The 14,717-nt window shown below is 48.1% G+C and overlaps 1 protein-coding gene across 2 annotated transcripts in view; it reads right to left on the bottom strand.

The window, feature by feature from the left end:
- SLC22A4 (solute carrier family 22 member 4) overlaps positions 1-11,439 on the bottom strand; it is a 45,146-nt gene extending 33,707 nt beyond the window's left edge. For both annotated transcript variants that reach the window (XM_079771125.1, XM_079771126.1), the window contains exon 1: positions 10,057-11,439. In XM_079771125.1, the coding sequence (XP_079627251.1) occupies positions 10,057-10,452 (396 nt within the window). In that variant the 5' untranslated portion in view covers positions 10,453-11,439. The remainder of the gene's footprint in view (positions 1-10,056) is intronic.
- Between the last annotated feature and the right edge of the window lie 3,278 nt (positions 11,440-14,717).

Raw genomic sequence — 14,717 nt, 5'->3', positions numbered from 1 at the left:
CTCATTCACACCTACCAGCCTGCTTTTTCATCGTCAAGGAGGAGACGGTAATACCCCTTCCTAGGGATACGGTGAGAATTTGACAAGAAATGTAAGTAGAGTGTCTGACATATTACAGACCTTCCTAAATGGCAGTTCCCTTTCTACTAACCTCACACCTTTGTCCTAAGCTAAACCATGACTTAGAACAAACAGCAGGAATGAGTAAGCAAAGCAGGTTACACTTAAACCTGACTAAGCAAAAGAGATTCTCAGAAACAAGAACTTTGTATTCAATGACCAAAAGGCTTTTACCATACGGCATAAAATCCCTTTATAAATGGACTTCAATCTTAGAGACGAGTGTACATGAAAATCTGACATTAATCCACTTAAGAGTGAAAACTATATTTCGGTCACATCCTCTTATAGTTATTTTTCATCCCAGGGAAAATAGGAAGTATAATAGAATATACATTACCCCAATTTCTTCCTTACAACTTAGTTGCTATTTAAAGCTGAAAATTTCTTGGCTGTTGGGGAAAAAGAAGCTGGCTATTTAATTATTTTTGTTTATAACAGCTATATTGAGATGTAATTTACATGCCATAAAATCACTCTTTTAATGTGTACAGTTCAGTGGCTTTTAGTATATTATTCACAGAGTTGTGCAACCGTCAGCACTATCTAATTTTAGAATGTTTTCACCACTCCTGAAAGAAACCCTATGCCCATTAGCAGTCAATTCCCATTCTCTTCCCCCAGCACCTGGCAACCACTAATATACTATCTGTCTCTATGGATTTTCCTATTCTGGACATTTAATGTAAATGGAATCATACAATATGTGGCCCTTAATGACTGATTTCCCCCCCCCCACTAAGTATGTTTTCAAGATTCACCCATGTTGTAGCATGTGTCAGTGCTTCATCCCTTTTTATGGTTGAATAATATACCATTGTATGGAAATATCATATTTTATTTAACCATTCATAGGTTGATAGACATTTGGGTTGTTTCTATTTTTGGCTATTATGAATAATGTTGCTATGAACTTTTGTGTACATAGCAGCATTATTCTGCTCTATCACCACAGTCTCCCTATTCCTACCAACATTTGTTACTGTATGTCTTTTTAATTATAACTATTCCAATGGTGTTAAGAAGTATCTCATTGTGGTTTTGATTTGCACTTCCCGAATGACTAACAATATTGAGTATCTTTTGTGTTGAATCTGTAGATCAACTTGGAGAGTATTGCCATCTTAGCAATATTAAGTCTTCTGCTTCATATTGGCCTATCACAAGACCATGAGATGTCATTCCATTTATTTAGGTCCTGACTTTCTTTCAAACATGCTTTGTAGTTTTCAGAGCATGTTTTGCATTTAAAAAAATGTATTCCTAGATAACTTCTTTTAATATTTATTGTAAGGAAGTACCGCTAGCAAAAAATTATCTCAGTTTTTGTGTATCTGGGAATATCTTTATTTCATTTTCTTTTTAAAAAATATTTTTATTACTTTCATTGAGGAAGGAAGAGGGGGAGAGAGATAGAAACATCAATGATGAGAGAGAATCATTGATCGGCTGCCTCCTGCATGCTCTCCACTGGGGATTAAGCCCAGGACTCAGGCATGTACCCTTGACCGGAATCAAACTGGGACCCTTCAGTCTGCAGGCCAACGCTCTAGCCACTGAGCAAAACTGGCCAGGGCTCTTTATTTCATTTTCAAAAGAAAGTGTTGCTAGAGATAAAATTCTTGGTTGACATATTTTTTCTTTCAGCACTGTGAATATGTTATCCCACTGCCTTTTGGCCTCCATTGTTTTTGATGATAAGTCAAACATAAATATTATTGGAGTCCCCTTGTATATGAAGTCATATTTTTCTTGCTGCTTTAAAATTTTCCCCTTTGTGTTTGTCGTTCAGCAGTTTTACCATGATATGTCTGTGTGTGGAACTTTTTTTGTTTTTTCTCCTTGGACTTTGCTGAGCTCTGACCTATGTAGATTAATGTTTCTCATAAAAATTTGGAAAGTTTCCAGCCATTATTTCTTTGACTAGATTTTTTTGTTTTTCTCTTTTTTCTTTCTAGTATTCCATTATGCATACGTTGGTGTGCTTAATGGTGTTCCACATTTCTCTACAGCTCTGTTTATTTTTTCTTCATTCCTTTTTTTTCCCTCTCTTTTTTTTTTTGGATTGCATAATTACTATTGTTCTACCTTCAAGTTTGCTGATTCTTTCTTCTGCCTGTTCATATATACAATTTAAGCTCTCTACTGAATTTTAATTTCAGTTACTATATATTTCAACTCCAGAACTTCTATTTAATTTTTATATATAAACTTAATTTTGTCTTAATTGGTATTCTACATTTGATGAGACATTGTCATCATACCTTCTTTTACTTTTTTTAAGTATGCTGCTTTGAAGTCTTTGTTAATATGATATCTGGGCCCTTTCATTCAGTTTCTGTTGCCTGCTTTTTCTGCTATGTATCGGTCACATTTTCCTGTTTCTTTGTATGTCTTCTAATTTCCTTTTGTTTAAAATTGGACATGTTAGGAAATATATTATGGAAACTCTGAGCATTGAACCCCACCTACACCCTAGGGAGGCTTGTCTTTAATTGCTTGTTGATTTTTTAGTAACTTGGCTGGACTCTAAGTGATGTCTGGTTCCCTTTCAGTGTGAAGCCTCTCATGTTGCTCTTCAGAGGGCACAGGGTTGGGCCCGTGCACAGTTACCCTGGGATGACAATGGTTTTAGCAGGGCTCTTTTTGACTGTCTCTTTCTCTTATTTTCCTATTAAGCTGTCTGCCTCTGCAGATATCAGACCCAGCTTATAGTTTTATTGTTTTCAATAATCCCCTAGCACATAAATCATCCCACAGTCTAGTTCAATTAATTCAAATCCCTTTGCAGGAGTAGTTTTTGAGGTTTGTTCTGACTCTAGGAGGGATGTTCTGAGCTGTTTCTTTTTCTGGTTTCCACTGGTAAACTAGCTGACCTGGGTTAGCTTGTTGCTCTAATGGAGCTGCCATCCTCCTCTTCTTTATCACCACAGTCTACGTTGCTTTCAACATCACTCTTAGTCTTCAACTCCTGCACACTTTCAAATGAAGTTATTTTCTGTAGGGACAGCTTCAGAGCTCTCTGTTCTAATGGGACTACCTTTCAGAGTGCAAAAACCTCTGAGCTCCAGCTCCAGAGCTGAGGGCAGAGAAAGCAGCCCTCAGAGTGACACCCCTACTTTATTTTTTATTTTTTTAAATATATTTTATTGATTTTTCACAGAGAGGAAGGGAGAGGGATAGAAAGCCAGAAACATCGATGAGAGAGAAACATCGACCAGCTGCCTCCTGCACACCCCCTACCGGGGATGTGCCCGCAACCAAGGTACATGCCCTTGACCGGAATCGAACCTGGGACCTTTCAGTCCGCAGGCCGACGCTCTATCCACTGAGCCAAACCAGTTTTGGCAGACACCCCTACTTTATGAGTTGGACTCTGGGTGGGGGTTATAGCCTCTGTCTTTTCAGCTGCCTCTCTCACCATGGAACCTCCACCCTACAAATGAGCTGGGGCAAGGGCAACCAGCCCCACTCTACAAACAAGCTGGGACAAGAGTCCCTATGTTCTCGGCTTATGTAACCTGTGGTAGAGCTGCCACCGTGTCAGTAGGAGCTGATTAGAAGATGGGATCCCCCAATCTCCTCGCCGCATTCACCAGAAATTAAACCTCTGCAACTTGGAGTTCAGGAAATTGAGGTGGGCTAAACCTTAAAATGTTCTCAGTATCTTTTTTTCCTTCATACTAGAGGTAAAGAAAAATCAACCATAGGTGGAGAGGCCTCAGTGAAGAGTTCTGTGGTCATCAGAGGCTCACCCAAAGTGAAAGACCCAGGGGGTTTGAGTGGGATGGTGGGGATGGGATTGGAGAACCTGAGGGAAGGAGGAGGGTACTCAGGGACCTGGCTCTCCTCTTGCATCCTGGCATGGAATCCATCACAGCTCTACCAGGCTCCACTCTGGGAGTGTGAGCAAATGGAATGGGGTCTGTACCACTGCGGACCTTCCCTACAGCCCGGCAAACACAGAGCAGGAACCACTAGCCTTGGGCTGTCTATGCCAGTTGCTCGGGCATGTGAGTCAACCCTGCCTCTCCCCAGAGCCTCCATTCTCTCTGCACCATCTCTGCTCCAAATGGTATCCTTGCTTACAACTACACCGAGGTTTCCGATAACAAGGCAGGCCTGTGCTAGCCTTGAATATAAATTGATTTGGCCCATCACAAGGGACAAATTATAGTCCTTGCAGAGGCCCAAGGCATCTGCCGCTCCTCCTCTGATCAGCCCTGCCAAAGCCTTGTTTTTTGACAACCTACCTCTTGGACTCTGTGTGAGGGTTCTGCTGCCCACCAGGAGGGATGGACAAAGTCTGTTTATCCAGAAACTTGGCAGGAGGTGTAGGTGAAGCAGTTTCCGGACAAAGGCACACTCTGAGATCCTGGTGGCCATTGTCTGGAGGAACATAGCTGAGAGGCCACCGGCACACTGTTTAGGGTGAGACAGCTGATAAACAAACAGGGAAGCACATTCAGGCCAGAGCTAGGGAAATGCCCCTGCGTCTCCTTTATTTGTTCTCTGGCAAGATCTTTCTGAAATAAAAGTCTTGCTGGTGTTGGCTAGAGGCAGAGGTCTCCACACCTTACCCGCTTTGGAATGTGCCAAAGGGCAGGTCTGAGTGTGAGCTTGGTTATATTCAGGCTATCCCGATAACCAAGCTGCCAGTCCCCATACTGGCCAGCAGTATCCCAAGGCAGCCTACAGGCCTGATGGAAAGAAAACAGCCTAAACCTGCCTACTGCTCAAAGTCTGCAGCTTTGCCAGAGTCCAGCCAGGCCCGGCCAAGTCCCAGGAGAGGCACATCTCTGCGTGTTGCCATATGCACTCACTCCCACATAGTGATCAGATAGATGCCAGGCTCACTCTGTCTCACTGTTCCCTCCTTTGCTGCTCCCAATGCCTCCCATAAGTGTTATCTTAGCAGAGATGAGGCCACTGTGTTTCAACCTCATAACTTTGGACTGTGGGTGGAAATCAGCGTGTCCTGTTCTGTCCATCCATGCCCTGACCCCGGGTCCCAGGAAAGATGCACAAGGCTAGTGCCTCCAAAGGTCCAGGCCCTTTGCTGGAGATTCTTTCATGCTTAAAGGCATGACTAGCATCACCTCCACCCACGGGTGTCTAGAGGAAGCACCCAGCTGCTAGAAAGGCTAAAAGTTTGTCTGGTGAGGAAGTAAACCTGCCTCAAGCCATTGGTGGCTTGCCACAGAAGGCTGGTCCTGTCTAGCCGGTGGCTCAGTTGGTTGGAGTGTCATCCCGTACACCAAAACAGTTGTGGGTTCAATTCCCAGTCAGGGCACATACTAGTATCTAGGTTAAGGATTCAATCCCCTGTTGGGTACATATGGGAGGCAACCAATCAATGTTTCTCTCTCACAGTGATGTTTCTCTCTCTCTCCTTTCCTCTCTCTCAAAAAAAAAAAAAAAAAAAAAAGAAGAAGGCTGGTCCTCACCAAAAGCAGGTTCTCTCAGGGCCTCTGGAGCCCGGCGCCTGGAAGTGGTACCTGACGCATAGTTTTCCCAGCCCATGGACTGAATGTTCCATGGGAAAAGAGGACGTGCTGAGGCAGAGGCCAGTCCATGCTTAGACCCAGGCCAGAAGCGAGGCTCACCCCTACTGCTCTGCCTGAGGCCCTTCAGATGAATCGAGGGCCCCTGGAGAGCAGGGAACAGGCTGCCCTCCCTGCTCTTTCAGCCTCAGGGCTGGAGGCTTCTGAGCTTCCTCACACACAGGGCCTTTGCCCTGTGGAGTCCATCACACTGAAGGGCTGCAGGGAGGGCCAAGCCCAGGGAGGCTGGTCCCCCACTGCAGTAGGTCTCCGTGAGAAGCATCCATCATCAGCCGGTCTGGGAGGTTTGGGGTCCCTTCCTTCCCCAACAGAAGCTTCAATCTCAACCTGTTGGGCCAGATTCCACTGGTTCCTGTTCCTGCTCCTGCTCCGTGGTGGCTGGCACTCCTCCCTGGGCCAAGTGCAGGCTTCTCTAGCCCCGACTCCAGCGACAGACAAACGGCCCTGCCCTGACTTTTACAGTCTTTATCCTTAAAGTGAAAAATAATTGGGTTCATACTGGCACAACTGAAGCAACAGAATAAATAAGGATAGTATTAGATTATAACTCATGAAACAAAATAAATATGTGTGAGTCTGTACTGATATAAAGTAATAATTGTATAAATAAAGAAATGGGAGTGAAGAAGAAGCTCTTCTTTGCAGAATTCCAATTGATAAATTGGAAAGAATGTAGAAGATGCAAAAATCACCACTAGGCAAATGCCACAGAAATAGTTGTTGTAGTTGGAGAAACAGGATATTTGTATAGCCTCAAAGTATCTCCCCCAAGATATTCATTAATGATAAAGGGGGGGAAAATAATAGCTTTACAATGGAGAAACCCAGCAGACACCAACTTAAACAAGTGGTCAAGGTGAACATCACCAGTAATAAGCCATATCAATACTATGTACCTGCTGGTATGATGCCCCGAGGACATATCACTTCTATGGTATTCTTGTCAAAAACTCACAAACTCAATTTCATGGTGAGACAAATTACACAAATCCAAAATGAAGGAGACTCATAACAAGTGTCAAGATCAAGATAAGGAAAGACTAAGCAACTATCACAGATTGGAGGAGACTAAGGAGCCGTGACAACCAAATACAATGTAAAATCCTGGACTGGATCCTAAAACAGAGAAAGGACACTCGTGGAAAAACTGGTGAAATTAGAACAAGGTCTGAAATTTAGTTAATAATATTGTAACCAATGTTAATTTCCTGGTTTTAATAAATAAATTATGGTTATACTAGAGGCCCGATGCACGAAGATTCATGCAGAATGGGCCTTTCTTACCCTGGCTGCCGGCACAGCCTTTGCTCTGGCCCGGAGCTGCCTTTCTGCCTTTGCTCCGCCCAGAGCTGCCTTTCAGCCTTCCCTTGCTGCCCAGAGGCCCAGAGCCGCTGGGGCATTGCGAAATGCCTGCGTCATTGCCATGGCAACAACATAAGTCCCCCGCCCCCGGCTGCTGGGCGCCTGTGCATGCAAATTAACCCGCCATCTTTGGTGGGTTAATTTGCATACTCACTCCTGATTGGCTGGTGGGTGTCGCAAAGGTACGGTCAATTTGCATCTGTCTCTTTTATTAGTATAGGTAACTTGTGACCATTAGGGGAACCTGGGTGAAGGGAATTCTCTGTACTATTTTCACAACTTTTCTCTAAATCAAAAATTATTTCAAAATAAAGTTTAATAAAAAGCGATTCTTAGTTACTGCACAGGACGAATAAATTAAACTTCACAAACAGCCCCTGCGGAAGGAAGCTACCGTATACACATATACACACAAAGACAGATGCACGTATATACCACATTTCATTTACCCATTCATCCGTTGATGGACACTTGAGTTACTTCCACTTTTTGGCTATTGTGAATAATTCTGCTATGAACGTGGGTGTACAAATATCTCTTTAAGACTCTGCTTTCAATTATTTTGTATATATACCAAGAAGTGGTATTGTTGGATCATATGGTAATTCTATTTTTAATTTTTTGAAGAACTGCTATACTGTTTTTCATAGTGCCTGCACCATTTTACATTCCCACTAAAGTGCACAAGGACTCCAATTTCTCCACATCCTTGCCAACACTTATTTTCCCTTTTGGGTTTTTTGTTTTTGTTTTTTTAAATAACAGCCATCCTAGTGGGTGTCAGGTGATATCTCATTGTGGCTTTGATTTGCATCTGTATTTCCCTAACAGTTAGTGATGTTGAGCACCTTTTCATACACTGGTATCCCCTTTTGTAGATAAGGAAAGAGAGACTTTGAGCAGTGAATGTAACATGCTGAAGTCAGCCAGGTGGTTAGCGGTGGAGTCAGAACCGAGGCTCCAGTCAGATTCCAGACTCCTCCTGTGCCACCAATTCTCTGGGGAGAGCCACCACCACCCCCTCCCTCCCGCTCCAGCCACCCTGGGGCTTCTCCCACCTTCCTCCCAACCACCAGTGCCCATTTGCCTTTTACCTGACTCCCACCACCCAAAAAGGAAGCAAGGAGGGGAAAAACCAAATCCTGGTGTGTGTGTGTGTGTGTGTGTGTGTGTGTGTGTGTGTGTGTGTGATGAAGAGCATCCCATAGGCCCCCTCTCTGTAAGCAGGGCACAACAGGGTAGCTATGTACTTGGAGGCCAGCAGCTACCCACCCCTGACACCTGAGGGGAACGAAACCAGAAAGGAAGGGAAAAGAGACTGGTCAACACAGCTGCCAGGGAGGAGACAGCAGCCAGCTCGGCCAGCTGCAGCTTAGCTGCTGACGACGCTTCCAGGAACCGAGGTGGGATGAACTGGCCTCCAGTCTTAGGTGCCCCGGGCCAGGATGTAGGCAGGGCATGGGCAAGCACTAGGAGGCCCTGTTAGGGGATCAAAGAAGAATGGCCACCTTAGGGTCTAAGGTAGGCATGGCACCAATGCCAGGGGGAACCTGAGGTGGCCCATAGGCTGAGCCCACTTTCCATAGGTCCTATAGATGTTGCAGCCACCACTCCTGGTTGGCCACCAGTCTCTGCCAAAGCAACTCCCATAGCCTCCTCACTAATCTTCTTGCTTTTTAGCAGCTGAAGTGAGCTCTTTCTAAAAACACCAATCTGGCCATGTTACCCCTTGCTTAGAACCCTCACTATTCTTGGAATAAAGTCAATTCCTCTGCATTCCTACAAGGCCCACCGGGAACTGGCCTCTGTAGGCGTTTCTAGCCTCACCTGCCATCTTCTGAGCTCCAGGCACCCTGATCTATAAAATTCCATTCCCAGGATCTGCCATGTTCTTTGCCTGGATAAGTCCTGCTCGTGTTTCCAGACTTTGCTCAAATCTTATCCCCACTTCTTGGAGTATTTCCTCACCCTGTTCTCTCCACAGAGAGGGTAATATATTTGCCCCAGGTCACAGAGCAAGCCTGTCAGGATTGGAATTCAGGCTCCAGAACCTTGTTGACCTTAGTCCTCTCTGTAACCTGGCCAGGATGCCCCATGGGCATCTGACCTCTGAGATGTCTACAGCCTAGTGCCCAGCTCAAAGCCAGCCATGGTGTCTGATGGTTGCCCCGTTGTGCTGAAGGAAGGGGATAGCAGAGGCCACCCTCCAGTTTTTCTTGGGAGGAACACAGAGCAGACGAGGGTCCAGAAGCTGGGGACTCCTACCTGCCCAACCAATAGCAGGAAACTAGTCTGTGAGGATACCCTTCTCAGGACCCGTGCCCTGACCCAGCATCTCCTGGCCTTTACCCAGGGCAGAGCAGGAAATGCAGGGAGTGAAGTTGTCTGTATCCTGACTTCCGAGACTCGGAAAACCTGCCACCAAATCACTTAGGATGCTAAGGGGCTAATGGCATAAGCTGGAGCCCCCATCCACCACTGGGCCCTAGGCTCAGAGGGGTCTCTGTGTGCCTGTCTCTTCTTAAGTGCCTTGGGGCCATGGTTATTGCCTCCGTTGGTCCCTGCACCCAGCAGGCATCAGGAGGACCTCTGCTCCTTTCCAGGGAAACTGGAGCTCAAGCCTCCCCATAGGCACGTGCGAGCAGTAGGCCCCTGATGCTTCCAGAAGTCTGTGGCCACCAGCAAGCAGACCTGCCCATTTGTGTCTGCACTTGAGCTCAGGAGCGTCCCCTACGCTCCCCTCCTGCCTGTGACAGAACTTGACTCAGCCTGTACATCTGGGGAGCCTGGGGCTGGGCCTCCCTAGGGCAGCATCTAGGCTCTTGAGAAACAACTTCATCTGTTGTGCAACTCTAAAAGGAGAAGACAGTTGGCCAGAACACTCCCTTCTCCATCCCCTCCATGCTGGACAGAAAGATAAAGAATGAGCTTAATGTGAGCAGTGGTGGGACAGCCAGCGCCGGGGAGCTTCGAAGGGGACTGAGGCGGGTAGAGGGTTGCACACACCCACCTCGGTCACGATGGTGGACAGGTAGACGTCCTGGCTGAACTCCCAGCCATCCAGGCAGTCCTCCTGCTGCAGCTTCTCCAGGTCCACGTCGCGCCCCGGCTCCAGCCCGAGCGCCGAGAAGTTGGCGATCGCCGCGAGCTGGTAGCGCCGGCAGTTGTGGGGCACCTGGCGGCCGTCCTGCAGCCGGAGCAGCGGGGCGCTGTGGTTGCGCCAGGCGCTGCTCAGGTTCGCGGAGTCGGGCACCCGGCAGCGGTGCTCGGGGGTCCCTGCCAGGAACACGACGGACATGCCGTTGAAGCCGTTGGGGATGATGCTGGCGCTGAGCAGGAAGAAGATGAGGCGCTGGAAGAGCCCCCACTCGCCCAGGAAGGCGGTCACCTCGTCGTAGTCCCGCATGCTCCCCGCCGCGGCTCCGCAGGTCGCTGCGCGCGGTGACGACAGGAGCGCTCTCCGGAGGGCGCCGCGCGGCCGAGGGCGTTCCCCGCGGGTGTCGGGACGCTCCGGGGGAGGCAGGCTGCGGAAATTGGAACGCGCGACCGGGGCCAGTTCCCGGGAAACCTGCAGCGGGATCTGGACGCCAAGCTGGAAGCCGCCGTAGAAACTCGGGACCACACCCCCATCCCGGCTGGGGCTGGGGCTGGGGCTGGGGAGGGCCGGGCGGCCGGGCCCGCTGGGGTGGGGCTTCCGGGCCGGCTCCGCCTCGAGGCCCCGCTCCGAACGCCGGCGACCCCGCGGTCGACTCCGCCGGCGCTGGGACACCGCGGGCTACCTGCGTGCGGGGAGGAGGCTGGGAGGAGGCTGGGCTCCGGGGCTCCGCGTCCCCGGCGACCCCGCAGTGCTGAGCAACCAACCCGGCCCCCGAGCCGGGCCCTCGGGAGAGAGCGGGCGAAAGGGAGGAGCAGAGGCTGGAGAGCAAAGTCTTGGAGAGGTCGGCTCTCGGCCCTCCCGGTCGGCGGCGGCCCCTCGCCCGGGGCGGAGGTCTCTCCGCGGTCCCTCCCAATCCGGAGTCTGAGCCCCGCTGGCCTCACGCGGACGCGAGTCCGTGGGTTCGCTGCTCCGGGAAACGCGTGCGGCGCGGCGACAGCGCGCACTCTCCCCGGGCACGCACGCCGCGCCCGCGGCCGGCACCAGCTGACGGGGCGCGCACTCGCCACCCGTCCTGGGAGGGCTGGATTCGGTCCCCGGCCGGCGGCCTCCGGAGCGGCGCTCACGGAAAGCCAGGAGCCTCACCTTGAAAAAAGGGGAAACAGGCCCAGGGCCCGGGAGGGACGGGCAAGGTCACCCTGCGTCAGAGAGGCTGGGACGAAGGGAGGTGGGGGGCAGGGGTGGTGCCAGGGTCCTACGCGGGCCCCAGAGGATTCAGCCGGAAGCCTGGCCCACTGTAAGGGCAACTCGTGGAGACGCTGCTGTCACCGCTCCTGGATTCTCATTTGGATCCCTTCCCTCTCTTCACCCCCCCCCCCCCCCCCCCGCCAGGGCTCTTTATGGGGTGGCTGCCAGAGCCATCTGGACTGGAAGGCCTCCGTTGGCAGAAGGGACCGCCCCCAGTCCAGGAACTGGGAGGGAGGAAGGGAGGAGGAGAAGATCCAGTCTGGCGCCTAGATCTAACGGGGTAACCAGAGCTGGGACAACAGTCTGCTCAGTGTCCAGGTCTAAGTCCCCTCTGCTGTCAGAGTCCTGGGGTTCATGAGGCAGATGAAATTGACAGGCCGAAGGACCTGTCAAATTGGAGATTTTGTACAAGTTTGCTTGCTTCTCCAGCCCCTGCTTTACAGGCTGAGGGACATTTCTGCCTCGTTTTTTGTAGCCTCCAGTCTTACCCCTCCTCTTAGCCTGGCCTCACTCATTTCACTTGCCTCAGTTTCCTTGTCTGAATAAGACCATATGTCCTGATGTGCCAGGACAGCTCTGATGTATGCCTAGTAATCCAGCGAAATTATTAATAGCTCTTCCCTTTACGCTTGAAAGTATTCTTCTTTGAAATGTATATATATATCACATCCTCGAATTCAATGTCATTTTGTTATGTTGGTGAGGATAAAAAGTCGGTTTTCAGCCTGGGCCACGTCTGTGTGATGTTTTCAGCTCTCCCCATGTCTGCGTGAGTTTTCTCCAGGTCCTTTGGTTTCCTCCCACATCCCAAAAATGTGCGTGTAAGGCTAATTCACCTGTTTCCATCATCCCAGCATGAGTGAGTGTGCATGTGTTTGTGTGTATGTGTGTGCGCCCGTGTGTGTGTGTGTGTGTGTGTGTGTGAGTGTGTGAGACCCTGCGAGGGAAGGGTGTCCTGTCCAGTGTGTGTGTGTGCCCGTGTGTGTGTGTGTGTGTGTGTGTGTGTGTGTGTGAGACCCGCGAGGGAAGGGTGTCCTGTCCAGGGTGTGTGTGTGTGTGTGTGTGTGTGTGTGTGTGTGTGAGTGTGTGAGACCCTGCGAGGGAAGGGTGTCCTGTCCAGGGTGGGTTCTGGCCTTGCATTCTGAGCTTCTGGGCCACCTATGACCCTGAACTGGAAGAAGCCGATTGGAAAATAATCTTACTTGTGTGTGTTAATATTTTTTGAGTGTATGTATAGCTTACATTTACTTCAATGTTTTCTATTAGAAGTGTTTGGAGGTCTTTATTTAGAAGTTTGGTGTTTTGTTTTATTTTTGTGGCCAGAAATATGTCATGGGAACTTAACTCTTGTTTATATCAATTAGCCCATGGTAAAATTGGTTTCTTTATACGTTGTTTTCCTTAAAGTTGAGGTTTCCAAGAACCCATCAGTGACATTAAGTGAATACTTACTGTAACGTGGTCACTATCTTACTCAGCTTGGATTTCATCCTCTCCTCTTCCCGCAGTAAAAGAGCAAAGCCAGAGACAAGAACTTACGTGGAGGTAGTTTATTTTGAGAAGTAACCCTAGGGAAAGGAGTGAGGGACTACAGGAGAGCAACTAGAGAAGGAGGGAAGCCCAACACAAGACTGTGTGATTGAGCTGGTCACTGGCCATGGCCAGGATCGGTGGCAGTGCTGTGCTGAGACATACTGGAGCTAGAGGCCAAAGGAAAAAAATTAGCAATACTGATCCTATCTGTACTTAAGATTTTAATATTTTTATATGGATTTTTATACTGATTTTGATTTTTAAAAAATATATTAAAATATAATTAACTTGATTATTTACTTTCTCTGTGCCCCCTTACATTTTGCACCTCACTCATTTCACTTGCCTTAGCCTTGTCCCAATTCTCCTTGCTCTGGGTGACTGGGACTCAATCCCACTGGGACCTTATAAGAGCTATATCGAATGAGGAGGTATTTGTTTCCTACTTCTGGCTCCATTGGTCAACTCCCCTGCACTTTTCCAGGTTGCACAGGTGTGAGAGACGAACAGTATTATTCAACTAAACTACTTGCCATTGCCTATGAGTATATGTAGATCCATATCTTGAACCATTTTGCCCTCCATAAAAAATGAATGTCCAAGTGCACTACTTACAGCTGGGCCCATTGGGAAGATTTCCCTCGACCATTGTCCTTTAGGGCCACCCCTAGGTGGGGCTGTGTTGCAGTAACAATCCAGTTTTTGGCTGATAGCAAACTAACCCATCTGTCAGTCAGGCCTGAGTATTTCCCCCCCACCACCACCAGTTGGTTATACAAGACCATACTTTCGAGTTAAGGGAGAAGTGTGAGTATAGCTAAGGTAGGTGGCATAGGAGTTAGAAGCACCTGCTCATTAACTGACATGAGTCTTAGGGACCTGCTCAGCCCTGATGCTGACTCTATCATTTATTTCTGTTATAAGGTGGATTGCTGCTATGCCTGCTTAATCTTATGACTTGATAGAATCTGATAATTCCCAACTCATACTGGACACCTCTAGTTTCATGATGTCCCACTGCCACAGCTGCTTTTCCAAAAGGCAAAAAGCTCTCTGCTGCACAAGGCATGACCTTGCTCTGGAACCTTAGAGATCTGTACTGAAACTCCTTTTTTAGGATTAATGGGAGATACTACCCAGCATCTTATCACCACAAACACCTCTAGCACCATTCTTCTGCTGGGTCATATGGAACAGATAGTAGAACCTTGCGCTATACTTGGACAAACTATAGCGCTCTCTTGCTCTGGGCTTCACTGGCCCCCATTAAAGGGGTCAGAGTAATATTCCCACTACGCTTTATGTCTATTTACATAAAGGACATAAAGGGTACAGGGTACAACAACTTGTCTTTACCTTACAGGGGATGTCCTGGTATGCTCCCGACTACTGGATCCCTAGTAACCTAACCAATTTGCTTCAAAATAATATGAGATGGAAGAAGTGAGCAAGTATATAGATACAATAAGATTGGCTATGATGATGGTTCTAGGGGTTTATTTTACAAGTGTGTTTACTTTTACATACATTTAACTCAGTCCAGAATAAAAAGATAAGAAAAAACTTCACCAGTAGAGCAGGCCCTGAATCTTCATACTGCCCCCCCTCCCCCATCTTCTGGCATGCAGTATCTTATTGGTGGCAAATTAGCATTATGCCACCAATACAGTGAACCATCATGATGTTCTATGGACTACAAAGACAACCAAGTCACTAAAAACTATATTGTGAAAGAGAGCAGGAGAATTCACATGGCCCAGGGGCAAGAAAGTAAATAGGTACTGCTATTTATCCCA

This window comes from Cnephaeus nilssonii (assembly GCF_951640355.1).
Source record: "Cnephaeus nilssonii genome assembly, chromosome: 5".
NCBI lineage: Eukaryota > Metazoa > Chordata > Mammalia > Chiroptera > Vespertilionidae > Cnephaeus > Cnephaeus nilssonii.
This window is presented reverse-complemented; position numbering and strand designations above follow the sequence as displayed.